This window comes from Furipterus horrens, unplaced genomic scaffold (assembly GCF_987537825.1).
Source record: "Furipterus horrens unplaced genomic scaffold, mFurHor1.1.pri manual_scaffold_10, whole genome shotgun sequence".
In the NCBI taxonomy this organism is placed as follows: Eukaryota; Metazoa; Chordata; class Mammalia; order Chiroptera; family Furipteridae; genus Furipterus; species Furipterus horrens.
In genome coordinates, this window is record NW_028327180.1 from 46,643,733 (window position 1) to 46,661,075 (window position 17,343).

Below are 17,343 nucleotides of genomic sequence, written 5' to 3' on the forward strand. Positions count from 1 at the left end.
CAGTATTACAAGAAATGCCAAGGGAAGCTCTTCTGGCTAAGGGAAAATGACAATGGAAGAAAAAATCAAACCCTGAGAAAGAAGTGAAGAGTGTTAAAAATGGTAAATTTATAGGCAGAAAAAAAAGACCACTTTATTTTTTTTTTAAAGTTTCTTTAAAACACATAAAATGGATTAAAGCAAAAATTGTAACACTGTTTTATGGAGTTTTTAATAATTTAGATGCTTTACATTCATAAGACAGCTATAACATAAGGATGCTGCTGGTTGACGGGGAGGTGGATAAATGAACCTATATGGTTGTAAATTTTCTACATTTTACATTAATTGTTATAATATTAACTCCAAGTAGCCTATGAAAAATTAAGAGCATATATGGCTAATTCCTAAAGCAACTTCTAAAAAATAATGAAAAGAGATACAGTTAAAAGGCCAATAGCCCTGGGTGGTGTGGCTCAGTGGACTGAGCGCCGGCCTGCAAACCAAAAGGTCACCAGTTGGATTCCTGGTCAGGGCACATGCCTGGGTTGCGGGCCAGGTCCCCAGTAGGGCATGTGTGAGAGGCAACTGATCGATGTATCTCTCACACACTGATATTTCTCTCCCTCTCTCCCTCCCTCCCCCTCTCTCTAAAAGTAAATAAATAAAATCTTAAAAAAAAAAAAAAAAGGCCAATAAACAAAATGAAATTCTAGAAAATACTCAAATAATCCAAAAGAAGGAAAAGGAGAACAGAGGTACAAAACAAAGAGGATTAAAAGCGAGCAAAGAATAAAATACTAGATTTAAATCCAACCATATCAATAATTACATTCAATGTTAAGGGACTAGATACTCCATTTAGAAGGCAGAGATTTTCAGGCTGGATAGAAAAGCAAGCCCCAACTACACACTCAACTCAAACGGTATCCTTCATATATAAACACCAAATAAATGAATGAAGGTAAATGAATGAAAAAATATATATGATGCAAAGTGCAAGCAAAAGGAGGATAAAGTGGCTACTTTAAATGTGCAATAAAATAGATTTCAAGACAAAGATATAACAAGAAGAAAAAAAGAAACCCTTTATAATGATAAAAAGGTCATTGCATCACAGAACAATCATACATGTATAGGCACCTGACAGAGCCTCAAAATATATGAAGGAAAAAACAATACATATGTATAACTTGAACAATACTGTCAACCACTTTGACCTAACTGGCATTTATAGACCATGACACCCAATAACTGCAGACATTCTTCCCAATTGTATGATATATTCACCAACACAGACCATAAAACAAGTCTCAATAAATTGAAAAGAATTGAAAACATACAAATATGTTCTCTAATAACAGATATTAATTAGAAATCAATATTATAAGATGTCTAAAAAACAAAACAAGTATCTGGAAACAAAACAATTCATTTAAAATAATCCATGATTCAACAGAGAAATCACAGGGAAACTAAAAAATATCTCAAACTGAGTAACAATGAATATATAACATATCATAATGTGTGGAATGCAAGCTGAAACAGTGCTTAGAGAAGATGTGTAACTTTAAACACATTAAAAAAGTCTAAAATTAGTGCTCTAAGGATGGATCTTAAGATGTTAGAAATAGAGCCCTGGCTGGTGTGGCTCAGTGGAACCAAAGGATAACCGGTTCAATTCCCAGTCAGGGCACATGCCTGGGTTGTGGGCCAGGTCCCCAGTTGGGGGTGGTGTGAGGCAACCACACATAGATGGTTCTCTCCTTCTCTTTCTCCCTCCCTTCCCCCTCTAAAATAAATAAATAAATAAAATCTTTAAAAAAACCAAGATGTTAGAAATAGAAAAGCACAATACTAACCCAAAATAAGTAGGAGGAAGGAAATAATAAAAAGCAAAAATCAATGAAACAGAAAACAAACACAAGAGAAAATTAGCAAAGCCAAAAGTTGGTTTGTGGAGAAGACAACAAAACTGAATAAAAAAGGGATCCCACGACAGGTCCTATAGACAAAACTATTACAAATGAACCCTGCTTTCAAGGAACTCTGGGTTTGGAGCGGCAGACTGATAGGTACACAGAGAAGAGGAATACCAGGGAATGTGTACGGGAGGCACAGAGATGCAGCCTAGAACACTAAGGAAGGCTACAAATGACCCTCACATAATTGCAAAAATTCTCAATTCGATCATAAAAAGTCGCTTTTGCTTTTTAAATCCTAGTTGACACCCATTTAACCCTGTCTGTTGGACCTAATGTTGTGCAAAACACATGGTTTATTAGATGCTGGGGGGGAGTGGAGGGTATACATTTGCCTCACACGTAAGCGTAGCCAGGCTGCAGGTTTGGACTTTCTCCTGCTATGACTGGGGCCCACTGAGGCTGTCTGACTCCAATGTCACTATCAGTGCTAGACACTAGGAAGACAGCAGAGGTGGTCCTATGGAGAATGGGGCGGTGTGTGGAAGAGTGTGGTACTATATTTTGGTTTGTCTTTGTTGGCAGACAGAGCAGCAGTGGGGCCAGGGACAGAGCAGAGAACCCAGCAGACAGGCCTGAGCTGAAGTAAAGGGGCACAGAAAGGAACAGACGAATGAATGCTGTTTGACACGCAGCTGCCTCCTAACTTGGGCTCCCTGGACCAGTGAATGTGACAGCCTGGGTCATGGGACGATCCCCGCAGGGACCCGTAGAAACAGTCACCCGACCATCCAGTAATGAGAGCTGGTCTGTGACATGGCGCCTGGGGAACCATCTGACCTCACACGGGCCCCAGTCGTCAGGCTCAGTGAGCACAGTGCAGATGGAGTCCTGACTTGCCCCGTAGGGGAGGATACCGGAAGGCTGTCTTCACACATGCACAGGGCATACACAGGTAGTGCCTCTGGCCTTCCTGCGTCACTCACCTTTGAGGATAAAGAGGGGTTTTTCGTGAATGGGTCTGAGGTAAATGGGTCGTTCTTTGTCTGTTTCTTAAAGAAGTCATCGGGGGCAGAGCCACTGAACGGGTCATTTTCTTTGAAAGGATCTCCTCCAAATGGATCTAGAAAGTGTTTTGGAAAGCGAGGAAAGAATGCACCATGAATAAACAACATTATTGTTTAGTGAGAGCTTAATATGAAAGAACATATAACTGACTGATGCCATTTAGATGAAATTCTAGAAAAGCTAAAATCATAGTGACAGACAGCAGGTCAGTGGTTGACAGGGACCTGGGGGGCTGGAGATTAGCGGCATAAGGGAACCTTTCAGGATGATAAAAATGTTCATTATCCCACACAACCACACTCATTTGTCAAAAATCACATTATACACTTAAAACTGCTGAATTCTGTTGTGTATAAATTATACCTCTCAATAAAGCTGATTTTAAAAATAATAAAAATAAATAATGTGGGCAAATCCACAGAAACAGAAAAGCAGATTAGTGGTTGCCAGAGCCTGGGAGAGAGAAAATGGAGAGCAGCTGCTAACGGGGCAGGGGTCTCCTCTTGGGGTGATGAGAATATTTGGAAACTAGATAGAGGTGGTGGTTGCAGAACACTGGGAATGTACTGAATGCCAGTGAATTGTTCACTTTAAAATTGTTAATTATGTGTTATGTGAATTTTACCTCAGTAAAAAAAAAAAAGAAAAAAGAAATAGGTAGTGATCCCAACACTACAACCACAGGGTGTTCATTCCCCTCAAATGTGGGGTGCGGGCATGGTGACTGGAGAAGGGGTAAAGCCACTGCCACTAGGAGGGAATGAGACACTAGGCTTTCATGCAATGCAAATGGTCGTCCTTCCCACTACACATGGCTGCCACTCTTGGGGCATGTGGACAAAAGTCCCACCGTGTGTGGGTACCACACAGGACTCCTTGAAGCTGCCACATGTGACACAAGCAGGCACAAGTGACCGAGTTGCTGTGTATATCACCTGGCTACTGGGAGCTCCTTTTCTACTTCTGTTGGGAGACTGGCAACAAGGGTACCAAATGGTGAAAAGGGAGGGACACAGTCACTGTGTTTCCTGCAGAAATGAACCTCCCTGCTGCTGTGTGGTGGGGGACCTGGAGGAGGAGCCTGGAAGGTGTTTTCCACTGCCTTCAATGTGCACTAGGAACAGGACTATTCTGAGGCTGAGTCCACAAAACATGTCTTCTGACAAAGGCTTTTACCTGTGGAAGCTGTCTGCTGCTCTGCAAAGGGGTCACTCTGGAATGGGTCACCTAAATTAGAGAAGAAGAACACTTAGCTCTCTGGTAAAGATGACCCTGGCATATCAAATTGGGGGAGCAGGGAAGGCCACTGGCTGAGGCAGTTTTTCGTAACTAGGACATTTAACATGAAATGAAATGTATTTTTGGCTGCTCAGTATGGGCCAGGGAAAACGTACAAATCAGGGTTCACTCTTCTCTTTCTATGCCATGTGTCACTCCTGTATCTCATGGGCCCCCTCCCCCAACACACATACATGCCCTGGCTACAACAGGGGACCTGGGGCTACGCCAGTCCCCAACCACATGGTCTGCCCTGTAGTCATGATGAGCTCAATACAGCCGAGTCTCGGGAGATGCCTGGTTCACCCTGGGACCTAAGATGCTTCACTCCAGATCTGAAACTGGAAGGTTCCTGTCACCACTCCCTGCCTCAGCATTTTTCTCAGAAATGTACAGATAGCCTTCTTGGAAATACTGTTTTGCACTAAAAAAAAAAAAAAAAAAAAAAAAAAAAACCTAGGAAACCTTGTTTCTAGAAATTCTTTGTTATTTTTTGACTCGCGTGTGGCTCTGGGTAAAGCCACCAGTTAAGACCATGGGTTTATGTGGGAATCTGTGTCATTCACTAGGTTGTTTCATAATCATTACTGTATCTGATTATCTTACTATTCCTTTGAGTGGAGTGAGGAAGAATGTGCCACCCACGGGTGCATGGACAGGAAGGGTGGAGAGCCTAAGGGAGGAGCAGCTGAGAGCCCCTCCCCCCACACCCCAGGGCTTCAGCTCTTCGGTCAACAGGTGAGGGGTAAACTCAAAAGACCCATGAGGCTCATCAGAGAATTCTTTTCCTCCTCCATTTAAGAGGGTAATATCTCCCAACTATTCTAGTCACTGAATGACCCTAAATGGCACAAACTCAACAGACTTTCAGTGAGAGTGGGAGACAAGTGAGATACCTTTGAAGGGATCGGCTCCTTTAAACGGGTCAGATTTGAAGGGGTCTTCTACCTGGAAAGGATCCGGGTGCAATTCTTGGGCGTTGTTGCTAAATAACAAGGCTTTATTTTTGAAAGGATCATCCTAAAATTTTGTGGAGAGACAGGACAGGAATTTTATTATTTCAGATTTAAAGTGAAGTGCAGAATTCCATACCTAACTCAAAAATTCTCTTTAAGTGCTATGACCCTAAAGAGAATTTTAAAAAATATCATTGAAGATGGACTTTAGTTAACAATAGTATTGAGAGTGTTATTCATTGTGACAAATGTACCATATAAGATGTTAATAACAGGGGAAGCTAGGTGTGGAATATATGGGAATTCTCTGTATCACCTTGGCAATTATTCTGTAAGTCTAACACTCTTCTAAAATTAGTTTATTTAAAAATCATTGAGTGGAAGCAATCCAAGCATCCACTGATGGATGAATGAATAAACAAAATGTGGTATATGCATGCAATGGACTATTACTCAGCCTTAAAAGCAAAAAAATTCTGACACATGATACAACATGGGTGAACCTTGAACACAGAGTGAAATAAACCAGTCACAAAAGGACATACATTGTATGATTCCACGTATATGAGGTCCCTACAGTAGTCAGATTCAGAGACAGAAAGCAGAATGGTGGATGCTGGGGGAGGGGAGAATGGAGAATTAGTGTGTGATGTGGACAGAATTTCAGTTTAGGAAGATGAGAAAGTTTTGGAGACGGAGAGTGGGGATGGCTACATAATAATGTGAATGTGCTTAATGCCACCAAATTGTCCACCTAAATATGGTTAAGATGGTACATTCTGTTATGTGTATTTTACCATAATTGTTTTTAAAAAATCACTGAAACAGGAAAAAAAAAGTCATATTTTTGGAAATCTCAAAAAGAAATTATAACAAGCCACCAACTGCAGCATGGGACTCTTCAAAGGCGTGACCTCTCTTAGTCACCTTTATCTCAGAAAGTGTGCAGGCATTTTAAAACATGCTGTTTCCATACCAAGAGACATGCTGGCTATTTGCATGCTGGGAGGAAGTGAGTACTTATGCAGTTAGAACTACTAGAGCATATATACTACTTTGCATTTTTTTTAAGTGCTTATTTCTAGAAACAACAAGCATATTTAAATCAGAAGAAAAAAATATTTGCTTTTGAAGAGCACATGCTCATAGTGCAAATGGCCTGAAAGGGGGGGTTTGTAATATACATTGGAACAATTCACTTGGCTTAGAAATAATGAGTGTATTTTGATCAATAAAGACACATCCTCAGTGAAAACATAAAGGTTTCACTGTGATATTAAAAAGCACAAGTTCGTCCTTGACTCTGATGTATGTGTGGGCATCTATGGGGCTGGCACATGAATCCATTATTCCAACCGACCAAAACCAAATAAAAGAGCTGGAGCCTTGGTCAAGATACAAACAGTGGTTACAGGGAAATGACATAAAAGCTGCCAAAGGAAGATTCCTGGCAAGGCTTCCTACTGTGTGGGCCAATCCACCTGCTGGGGGCAGTAGGCAGGATTGGTCTCAGAGGTGGCAGGCTAACAGGATAGGAAGCCATGGGCTTTGTTAAAACAAATCAACACCCCTGGCCTCTGATGAATATGAAGCAATTTTTCTTACCTGGGAAAGATTATCTGGAGCCTCCAGCCAGGATGGGGAAACATTCCCAAGGTGGGTGAACCATGCCAGGTTCTTAGATAAGTACAGAGGTCTGCAAGCACCACGTCTGGAGGCAGAGCGCGGTTCTGTAAGGACAGTGTGCTGCTAATGGCCACAAGATGGGTGCCCAACGAGCACCCAACGGAGCTCTCAGACACAAAAATATGATGGAATGCCAGTCTAAGGAAGCCAGGAGGCCAGGGGCGAAATAAACCTCTCAAACTAGACCATGGGGCAAGGTACCTGCTCCAGAAGGATCAAGAAGAACGACAACATGGATGAAGCAGGGAGTTAAGAATGACGGCTTAGCCTCAGAACAGAAGCTTCTATTTTTAATTGGCACTGATTTACAAGTTGGTTGGGTTTCTTTGTTTTGGTTTGGTTTTTAAAATGTTTTCCATCATCACTTGGAAGACTGCCAAATAGCAGTGGACGATGGCAGAGAAGACTGATTCTAGGGGCTCTGGCATGAGTACCCGGAACTAAAAGTCAGGTCTGCCCTCTGTCTTAGGAGCAAATCTTTCCCTGAGGCCACTGCTCTCTCCTCTTCAAAGGAGAAGCCTAAGAAGACCCCAGCAGGATTCATGTGGTTAGGGTAACCACCAGGGGCTTTGGATTCCGTTTCACAGATTCAGAGCAGGAAACTAGATTTCTCCTGGTAAGAGATGCCATAACCTCCCCCATCCACGAGAACTGAGCCATCTGCCAACTTGGGAAATGTGAGTGCCGCAGAAGAGCACAGGGTGAGTGGTACATCCCTTGGCAGAGGTAAAATACCTTCAATCATACCTTCAGTGACCAGTCTCAAGTTTCGAACTTCATAGGACATAGGCGTGACAACTGTGAAAGGGCATCAAAGGGGTTTCTGTGACATTCCTCCCCTTTAGATGGGGCTGGGCAGTGGGGTGCTATAGTGAATGAGCTCTCTGAAAAAAGTCCTGATGGGCAGCTTCTGCCAATTCCCACGGTATAAATACTCCCATTGTGGCCAGTTTCAAGATACCAAAAGTTGAACAACCAGCTTACAAAATTCCTGTTTAATAATCAATGTTAATGTCAATAACACTGGCTCCCATGTGCTACTGGGACTGGGTACAACAGACAACCAAGTCTTTTGGGATGAGCTCTCAGCAAGCTGAAGTCTTGGATGACTTATAAACTACTCTCTACTAGACGGGTTAGTTGGGTATTGACATCAAGGGCAAGAGGCCAGTATACTCGTCATCTGATGAGACAGAAGACATAATTATGGCTTTAAGAACCCTGTGTCTCTTGGAAAAAGTAACATAGTGTGAGCTTAACACTAAATTTAGTAATTTTAGTAGAAGGCTTAGAAAGTTGTAGATGCAGCTCTGTGGTTACACTAATCTCGGGATTAAACCCCTCCCTTTCAGCCCCCTTGAAGACAACTAAGAGCTCTCTCTCCTCTGGAGCAGTCTTGAAATGTTTAGGAGTAAATGAAAAAAGCCCTCTTCAAAGTGTTTATTAAGAAATGGAAACAAACCAGAAAATGCTTTAAAAACTGTATTTGTACAAGATAAATAGTTTTTCTTTCAGACACCAGTTGCAAGTCTCTATGTAACATATCTGACGTCAACATTCTAAGATGAATTGACTATCATATAAACACTGCTCCGCTTAGAAGAACAATAATAAAGAAAGGTAAAAAAGTCTGTGGGAGGGGCAGAAAAGAAATCACTGGCCACTTGCAAATTACCCACTTCACTGCCAACTTTTATCCAGGGAAACCAATTTTATCAAAACCTGCTAAGGGTTTAAGGATCAGGCATTCCCCGAACTAGGACAGAACCAGACAAGCTGAAAGCCATGCGAGGGGACCAGTGACATGGGGGGAGTTAAGAGCGGGGCTGCGAAGCTGAAACGCACACCCAGGGAGTCAGACAACCACACGTGAAATTCTGCCTCACGCAGGTCATGAAGAACGGATGTTCGTAGTCCACATCCAAGCTGACAATGGGCCCAAGAGAGAATAGGGAAGTGTTACCCATTTACGATTCCACAAGAACGAGGAATCTGAATGGCTGAAGGAGGAGCGATGGAGGCAGATGAGAACACCACCAGCATATTCTAAGCAATGTGGGGAAAGGGGCTAAGCTTCCCCATAAATTCTTGGGATTGATTACTTGGCTACTGAGAAAAGAAACATGTCAAGGAATGAACATAAAAAGTGAGCCTTGAGAGAGAGAAAGACTGTATTATTACAAGGAGGAAAGGAATCCAGGAAGCAAACAGGGCCAGGAGCAAGGAGGGCGCAGAGGGGGAGCCCTGGAAGAGAGAGGTGCAGCATGTACGGAGAGCTGCTAAATGCTTTGGGAGCAAAGCACACCAAATCCATCAAGACCGACCACATCCCCTCCGGTGCCCTCAAGAGCACACACTTTCCTCAGCCGGACTAAATAGGAAACAACACACCAGGGCTCAGGGCTACCAAGGCAGACTCCATGGGAACAGGGAGATGTGATAATCTGAAGAAAAAATAGCACCTGCCAGATGCCAGCAGCCTGGGAGACCACTGCAACCTAAGGGGTCAACAGCCCCTCAGGCCTTGATCAGGTTTGGACTGAAGTGCCAAGGTTTCAAACATAACCAAAATTTCAGAACAGAGGCGAATTGAAAGGTGAGACAGCAATGTCCCAGGAGGGCTGTCATTTTCTTGATCTTTATCAATACATTTGATTTTCAAGGTGTTCCTTGTAGAAACAGACACAAACACATTCCCTCAGCCCCTCCATTAGTAGGATGTGGGTTTCACAATTTGGGAGACAAGTTTGGTTAAGTTTGGGAAGCCTTCCACATTTGGATGGTTGATCCATGGAAATGAAAGTCTTTAAAAAGTGGTTTTACAAAGGATTCAGGCCTATCCCAGGCTTTGTCCTGGATGGAGCAGAGCCACATATATTGGGCCACAGGGCTGGTGGTGACTCTCAAAGCAGCAGTGAAGATGAGAAACACCCTGTACTTGGATAGAACAAGGATGGCAAGTGCAGGACTGAGTGGGAGGGGCATCCTTGGACCCCAATGTGGGACCTAATCCCAGGACTAGAATACATTTATTCAACCTTTACCATGGTTCCAAAACCGCCCCTCTCTGTGAGGGAGATGCCCTCGCTCAGGTCGGCTAGGCTGGTCAGGCCAGTGCCATGGGCTCCATCGAGCACTTCATCATACTGCTCCAGGCTCCTGCTGGCTTCCTGCTGGCTTTCGTGCAGCTGTGCAAGCTTGCTTCGCGCCTGCACAACAAAGACATGGCTCGTGTCAAGTGGGGTTTAGGGAACAAGTTTCAAACACGACATTTTTTTCTCCTACCATCCAACCCCGAGCGATTCACTTGGGTAACTAAATTACCCATCTAAGGAGTAAGTGACCCCTGTCACCATGTTTACAAGACAAGGCCCTTCTCATGGCTCCAGGAGACCTCTTCGTATCCCCCAGCCCAAGAGAGGCATGAGTTCAAATAAACACTTGTTGATTATGAACAAAATGAAATTGGACAAAACCCAGATTCACAATCTGTTCAAAGTGATATTTGACAGTCATTCTCTTTTATGGGGTTTTGATGACCCCATTTGCTTCTCCTTCTCCTGGAAAAAGCATGTGAGGCCCAAGAAAGGAAGACAATCTATGAGGTCAGACAGACTAGGTGTGTACTTTAAATGTCTCACCACACGGTGTGACTTCAGGCTCTTGACCTAACCTCTCTGTTTCCTCTTCTCCAATGTGGACCATTGGAAATAATGGGTAAGACAGAGTCTGGTATGGCAGGCATTAATGTTATCATCATCATCATTATTATTAATAATATACATTTAAGTCTTGGCTTCTATCTGGATTTTACAAATTCTAAAAAGATTTAAGATAACCCTACAGCTGTTAACAACAAAGCACAATTTATATATTAAATCCTCCCCAATACATGTTTGTGATCAACTTTTGTCTGTAAACTAACAAGGAGAACAAAGAGCACTATTTAGTCAAGAAAGAAAGCAATAATAGCCATTTCAATATTGCCAAGGGCACACTCTGTAGGTGGGGAACCCAAGGGCCAGCAGGGAGTCCTATGGCTGTCACCTATAGGGAAGAAGAGACCTCTCCTGCTGGTAAGCAGTGCTGTAGGCCAGGTGGCCTTCGCACCAGAACAGGATGGGGAGGGGCTGCCCAAGCAGTTTGAAGAGCTGGAAGAGGGCCCAGCATTGGGCAATGCTCATTACAGGGTGGGACCTCCTTGACCTAAGAGTCTTTGAATTTCATGGGACAGAGAGGCTCTGACCCTCACCCTCTTGCTTGTGTGAGGACCAGGATGGCGAGATCATTTCCTGAATCCAAGGCTCTCTCCTGGTGAGCTGTTCACTTAATTTAATGCCCTTCACCTTGCCCCTGCCCACTCCCTGAAAATGAGGTGCACTCAGCAGAGGAAGAGGACAGACAGTGAGGTCAAAATCAACACGATGCTGGAAGACGTGCTGGGGGTTCTCAGAGCTTAACCTCTGGGTCAGCAGGACGGTTTCCAAGAAGAGAACCTAACGCAAGTGAGATGAGTAAGAGCAAAGGGAAGAAGAGGCCTCAGGACAGACACTTGGCCCTGCCAGTCACACACCAACAGGAGAGCTCATAGCAGATGCTCTACTTGGCAGAAGACCCCAGGACACAGCCGGCCTTGCTGAGGCCTGCTCCCCAGGGGATACCTGGTTAATTTCATCTTGTGTGGACTTCAGGGACTTGATAATGGTTTCCAATTGAACCTTCCCAGCCTGAATGCTCTGTTCCAGCTGGGTCTCTTCCTGCTGCAGTCGGCTCAGCTCTGATTTGGCCCGGTTCAGGTCATCCTCCTGGGACTTCAGGTCAGATTCCTGGGACTGAATCTGTGTCTTCAACGAGGAAATCTGAAATAAGATAAAATACGGCTCCAAGGGAGAATTCTTAGTTCATCGTCCTAAACTGAGCTAACCCAGGGAGGCCGGCTGCCTGACTTTGTCATGGGCCCTCTCTCCACACCGAAAATAAAGGCAGAAACAATAAGGCAGATACGCTCACCCCATGTAACTGACAGAAAGTCACTCTGGGATAAAGAGGAGCTCAAGCTCAAGCTGGAAAAAGAAAGGCAATCTGTCTGTCCCTAGGGGCTGAATGTCCCCATACAAGGCCTCAGCGGGTTTTATAATCTGCTGAGGCTACAGCCTCCCTGGCTTGTAACGAGCAGTGAAGACAGTAGAAGAGGGAGAGGCTGCTGGACCCCCATTCTGTTGGGCACAGGCCAGGGTGGGTTGTCATGGGGATCGAGGCCATTCACTCTCATAGCTGGGCAGGTGAGACTGAGGTCAGGCCCCAAATGCATTACACTTTTCCAAATGACATGACATGTCCAACTACTCTGTTAAACCAGCAGGATTCTCCACATTGTGTTTCAAGGTCACCATGAGCTCAGAGAAGTCCTTGGGAAGCTTGCTCCCTGTGCTGGGCACAGGCGTGACTCACCATCTGAGTCTCGTCCTGGCACTTCTGCCTGACGTCACTCAGCATGTCTCGAAGCTTGGCCTTCTGCTGGTCCATTTCATCTAGGCGGTCCTGGGCATCCTGTTTCTGAGCCTCCAGCTCCTGTAAGCTGCTTGTTTCCCGGTCTAAGTCATTTTGTAATTCCTAGGGAAGGGTTGTGTGCATTTACCTGAGACTGTTGAAAGTGGGCCATGCTGAAATAACAGGTCACAGCCTGGGCTGGAGCCCCCTGGACATCTGTGCTCGGGTGACACCCTGCACACATCCGCTGCTAATGCATACATCTCAGCTGGGTGATCTGGCTCAATCTTTCATTAAGTCCCTCAACAAACATTTACCAATGGCCTAAGAGAAGCCAGGTGCCAGGAGAGGGGCTAGGTCCCTGGAAACGAGAGCTCTCCAGTGACCTGTGGCTAGGGGTGGTCAGGGGAGAGGCATCACCTGAACACAAATGAACTGAGACAAAAGGCACAAGAGACAGCATGGGTGCTGTCAGAGTTGGGGGGGGCGGGGCGGGGAGGGCGCGTGGTGAGACCAGACTGATGCTACATGGGTGGAGAAGACCCCAGTGGAAGCACCACTTAGGATAGACCCGAAGAATGAGTAGGTGACAGCCAGAAAAAGCAGCAGGAATGTGACCGTGTTATTTCAGACATGCCCCATGTTCACCAGTCTCAAGTAAATTCAAAGATCCACCAGAGAGGCCTGGTGGAAGGGGCCACAAGGGACTCTGAGTGGGGCGGCGGGTGTCCACTCCCGCTGGAGTAAAGGGAAATAGGCCGCACTTGCTTCTGCAGTGGGAAGTCCCTGCAGGTGGTTTAGTGTGGGAGTGGGACCTGCTGATTCTCTATTGCTGAAGCCCATCCAAGTCAGTCATACCTACGAAGATGGCCAGGGCAGGAATCCTTGGCCCTGACTACACTCCTAGGAAAAACATCCTAGAGGTATACAGGGTATGTGAAAACATAAACAGCTGTAACAGCAAAATCATCAACAATGCAAATTCAACCAGGCAGGGCATAGCCCACTCAAGGGACCAGGAACAGTGCACCTCAAGCTCCAAGTTATAATATGAAATGAACAAGGGTGCCACAGAGCACATGGGTGTTGCACCCTGGCATCTGTGCAAACAGGAAGGGGAGAATATGCATAGATATCTCTCTTAAACATGAACAAAGGAAGGCCTCCTGGCAGCGAATCCACTGTACCTCTGGGGGCCAAGGGCAGGACAAATGTAATATGGAGTGTCTTACTTATCTGAATTAGTATGGCCAAGAAAATACAGCCTGAGAGACCAACATAAGAAGCCAGGATGGTGGGGAGGGGGTTCAGGCTGGGCCTGGGGAGAGGTGATGTTGGCTTGGGCAAGGTGGTAGCTGTGGAATCAAAGGCAAGTGTGAATTATTTGAGGGTACCTAGGAAGGTGAGGAAGTACAGGTAGTAAGGCTGATCCCCAGGGCTGGCCTGAGCTGTGGGTGGCTAGTAGCTCTTCACGACAAAACCTAAAGGAGGCGTAGTATCTCCATCTCCCCACATTGAAGACAGGAACATCATGGCTCTCACTTCTCTCAACAGGCAAAATGCATCTCTAAGTTATTTTGGGAAGCTGGGTTCTCTGCTCCCCAGTCTCCCTGCCCCTGACCTTTAAATCATAGAGCACATCTCAAGTCTGTCAAGTTTGGGAAATAACAGAGAATGTCTGAAAGAGGGTTGGGGGTGGAGAGTCAGAGGTGTGGGTTTACCACATCTGAGAGAACAGGTGATGGGGGAGGGGGAGACAAAGGAGGGAAGAAGGCCTGGCCCAGTGTTCCTGCCAGGGAATCTGGGCCTTGTTCTGTAATGGCTAAGGAGTCATTGAAGAGCACCAGGGATGAAGATCCACCAGCTCATGTTTAAAAAGGGCACTGGGGTCAGAGCTGGGGAGGTATCCGAGCAAAGGGAGGACAGAAATAACCCAGACAACCCACAGACTCGATGTAATCCCGCCAGAATCCCAGGTAGCTTCTATGTAGAAGCTGACAAGCAGATTCAAAAATTCATAAGGAACTTCAAGGGATCCAGACTAACCAACACAATCTTGAAAAAGAACAAAGTTGAAAGATTCATACTTTTTGATTTAGAACTTACCACAAAGCTATGGTCATCAAGACAGTGTGGTACTGCCATAAGGAGAGACACACAGATCAATGGGATAGAACTGAGAGTCCAGAATGCTCCAGGTGACAATCACTGCTCAACCCTCACTGCCAATATGCGGAGTGAGGAACCAGTGAAGAAGGGTCTGGACACAGCATGGCATGAACCAATGAGAGTCCCAGCCACCCATCTGCAGGCTGCTGCTATGACAGAGGACATTTCCCACAGGGCTGGTGAGCAGGCATCCAGTGCCATCCACCCTGCAGCTCTTAAGTCCTCCAGCCCCTTGGGGTAAATGCAGGGAACAAGTAGGAGGGTTTCCCAGCACTCCATGAGTCTAACCCTAGTCCAGCTCAGGTCCCTGCCCTAGGAAGTGGCCCAGAACAAACGAGCCATCCGTATGGCACCCACTACAGCCAGATGCTGCTCTCAGCTCTGTGCGAGCAACCCATGCACTGATTCTCACTGCCACCCCAGCTAGAGATGAAGGTTGGGAAGCTAAGCCACCCATCCACAGTCACCCAGGTGGGGTACGGTGGGCTGGCGTCCTAACCTCTTGGCTCTGCTCCTCTCCCCACAGCTCGGAGTTTGGAGCGCTCAAGGCCCCCAAGCAGAGCCAGCCCCGGCCAGCCTCACTCTCAGGGCCCCACGGCCAACTCAAATCCTCTCCCAGTGGCAGCACCCTCTCTAACCACTCACACTTGAGACATCGCAGGAACTTATGTTTCTTCAGGAGTGTAGCTCCTAAGTGCTGACCATTCTGCTCCTGGTAGAACCTTCCCTCTGCTCACTGACTAGCTGGGTCGACCCCAAGTGAGTGCTGAGCACATGCCAGACCCCATGCTTTAGCCCCGCAACACAGGAAAAGTATAACACTTATTACCAATGCCACACGAGGCCCAGAGATGTTAAGTAATTTTCCCAAAGGAGAGTGTGAGCCCAGGCAGTTAGACCACCCAAGTCTCTGCCATCATCACCGCCACTAGGACACACTTCAAGCACTAATGTCCTGAGGACAGGTTAAAGGCAACTGTCTGGAACTTACAAACTCAGGCTGAGTGAAGGAAGTTAGACACAAGATGCCACATGTTGTACAACCCCATTTATATAAAATATCCAGAACAGACAAATCCATAGAGACAGAAAAATCAGTGCTTTCTGCAGGAGGGGAATGGGAAGTGACTACTAATGGTTATGATGTATCTTTTTGAGGGTGATAAAAATGTTCCAGGATTAGAGATGATGGTTAAGCAACATAATATGCTAAAAACTACTGATTATTGCACACTCTAAAAGGAAGTGAATTGTATATCACAAGAAAGAAAAAACAAGCCCCTGTCTAGGATTATAGGGAATTTAAGGAGATTTACTTGGAAGCCCCCATAGAGCTCCAGTTTACAGTGACAGCAAGGGCCACTCTCCCCTTGCCGCTATCCTGCCACCACTGATGGAAACCCCCCGTGCAGCAGCTGACACAGGTCAGCCTGACCAGAAGCAGCACCCTGCTTACCTGCACCTCATTCGTTTTCTGTCTGATGGCCTCTTCTTTTTCTCTAATGTCTTGTTCCAGTGAGTATTTCTCCCTGAGTGTTCACAGATATTTCATGAAAGCACAGAGTGAATAAGTCAGTTGTCATCACAGTGCAGACCCTCCACCTGACTTCTCAAGACCCAATTCCATCCGTCCTTACAGAACCCAACCCTGATGTACCCCTCTTAGTGGGGTCGAAGTTTAGAGTAATGCCCATAGTGAGAAGGAATTTAAAGGCTGAGGTTTCAAGGGGGAAGAAGCAGAACGAGTAAGCCCCTCACCATACTCAGTGGGAAAGGAAACTTCATGAACCGGACTAGGATTTTTCTGTCCCTCCCTTCCTCTCTCCCCTTCTCTCTCCTCCCATCTCACTGTCTCCATCTCTTCCCCCTGTCCCCTTGTCTCTGTCTTTCTCTCTCTCTCAGTTGACACCTTGACCTCAGCTCTACGAAAATGCTGGCCAGGGAGCCCAGTCAAGCCTGCTGGGACTTCTGGTCTACAGAGCTGTGCACTGAATAAATGTGTGATGTTTTAAGCTGTTATATTTGTGGCAATTTGTTTTGCAATGAGAAAAGTAATACTCTCCAAATCTTATATTCACTCACTCACTCGCTAGTGAGCATCTATTGTTCAGAAACACTGAGTGCTGAGGTCACAGGGGCATACCAGGAGAAGCCCCTACCCTCATGGAGCTCGCAGTCCAGTGAGGTATACAGGTGACAAATCGATGCACAAATGAATACTACCTAAGGGCCACATAGGGAAATCCAACAGGATAGGAAAAAGGAAGGACTCTCAGGGAGCGGCCTGTGAATGGGAGACATAATGGAAGAATGTTCTAGACAACAGGATAGGAAGGCAAAGCTTGGCTGAGGAAGCCACGGTAAGAAGTTTGAGATAAAGGTGAGGTGGCAGTATCCAGAGGGCTGGCAGCAGAAAGTAACAGTGAGGCTCTCTGGTCCCCGAGGTGCCCCCAGCTAACCCCTCGCAAGAGGCTGTGGTTGGCCACTGTGCACACACCAGGTCCTGCCTGTCTCACCTGCACACAGCTCCCCCAACCCCTGGTGGCAGAAACCAGCCTTGCTCTCCTCTTTATGGACTGAATGTTTGTGTCCCCCACCAAATTCCTATGCTGAACCCCTAACCCCCAAAGTGATGGTATTAGGAGGCAGGGCCTTTGTGAGGTTTAGGTCATGAGGGTGGATGGAGTCCTCAAGAACAGGGTTAATGCCCTTATAAAAAAGACCCCAGAACTCCCACACCTCATCTGCCATGTGAGGGCACAGCAAGAAGACAGCCATCTATGAATCAGGAGATG

General features: G+C 45.9%; 1 protein-coding gene across 10 annotated transcripts in view; it reads right to left on the reverse strand.

Moving 5' to 3' along the window:
* EPS15L1 (epidermal growth factor receptor pathway substrate 15 like 1) overlaps window positions 1-17,343 on the reverse strand; it is a 98,209-nt gene that overhangs the window by 29,473 nt on the left and 51,393 nt on the right. For all 10 annotated transcript variants that reach the window (XM_090289866.1, XM_090289873.1, XM_090289868.1 and 7 more), the window contains exons 13-19: window positions 16,005-16,077; window positions 12,341-12,502; window positions 11,551-11,748; window positions 9,934-10,098; window positions 5,144-5,267; window positions 4,146-4,196; window positions 2,888-3,024 (exon numbers count right to left, since the gene is read on the reverse strand). In XM_090289866.1, coding sequence (XP_090145992.1) covers window positions 2,888-3,024; window positions 4,146-4,196; window positions 5,144-5,267; window positions 9,934-10,098; window positions 11,551-11,748; window positions 12,341-12,502; window positions 16,005-16,077 — 910 coding nt within the window. The remainder of the gene's footprint in view (window positions 1-2,887; window positions 3,025-4,145; window positions 4,197-5,143; window positions 5,268-9,933; window positions 10,099-11,550; window positions 11,749-12,340; window positions 12,503-16,004; window positions 16,078-17,343) is intronic.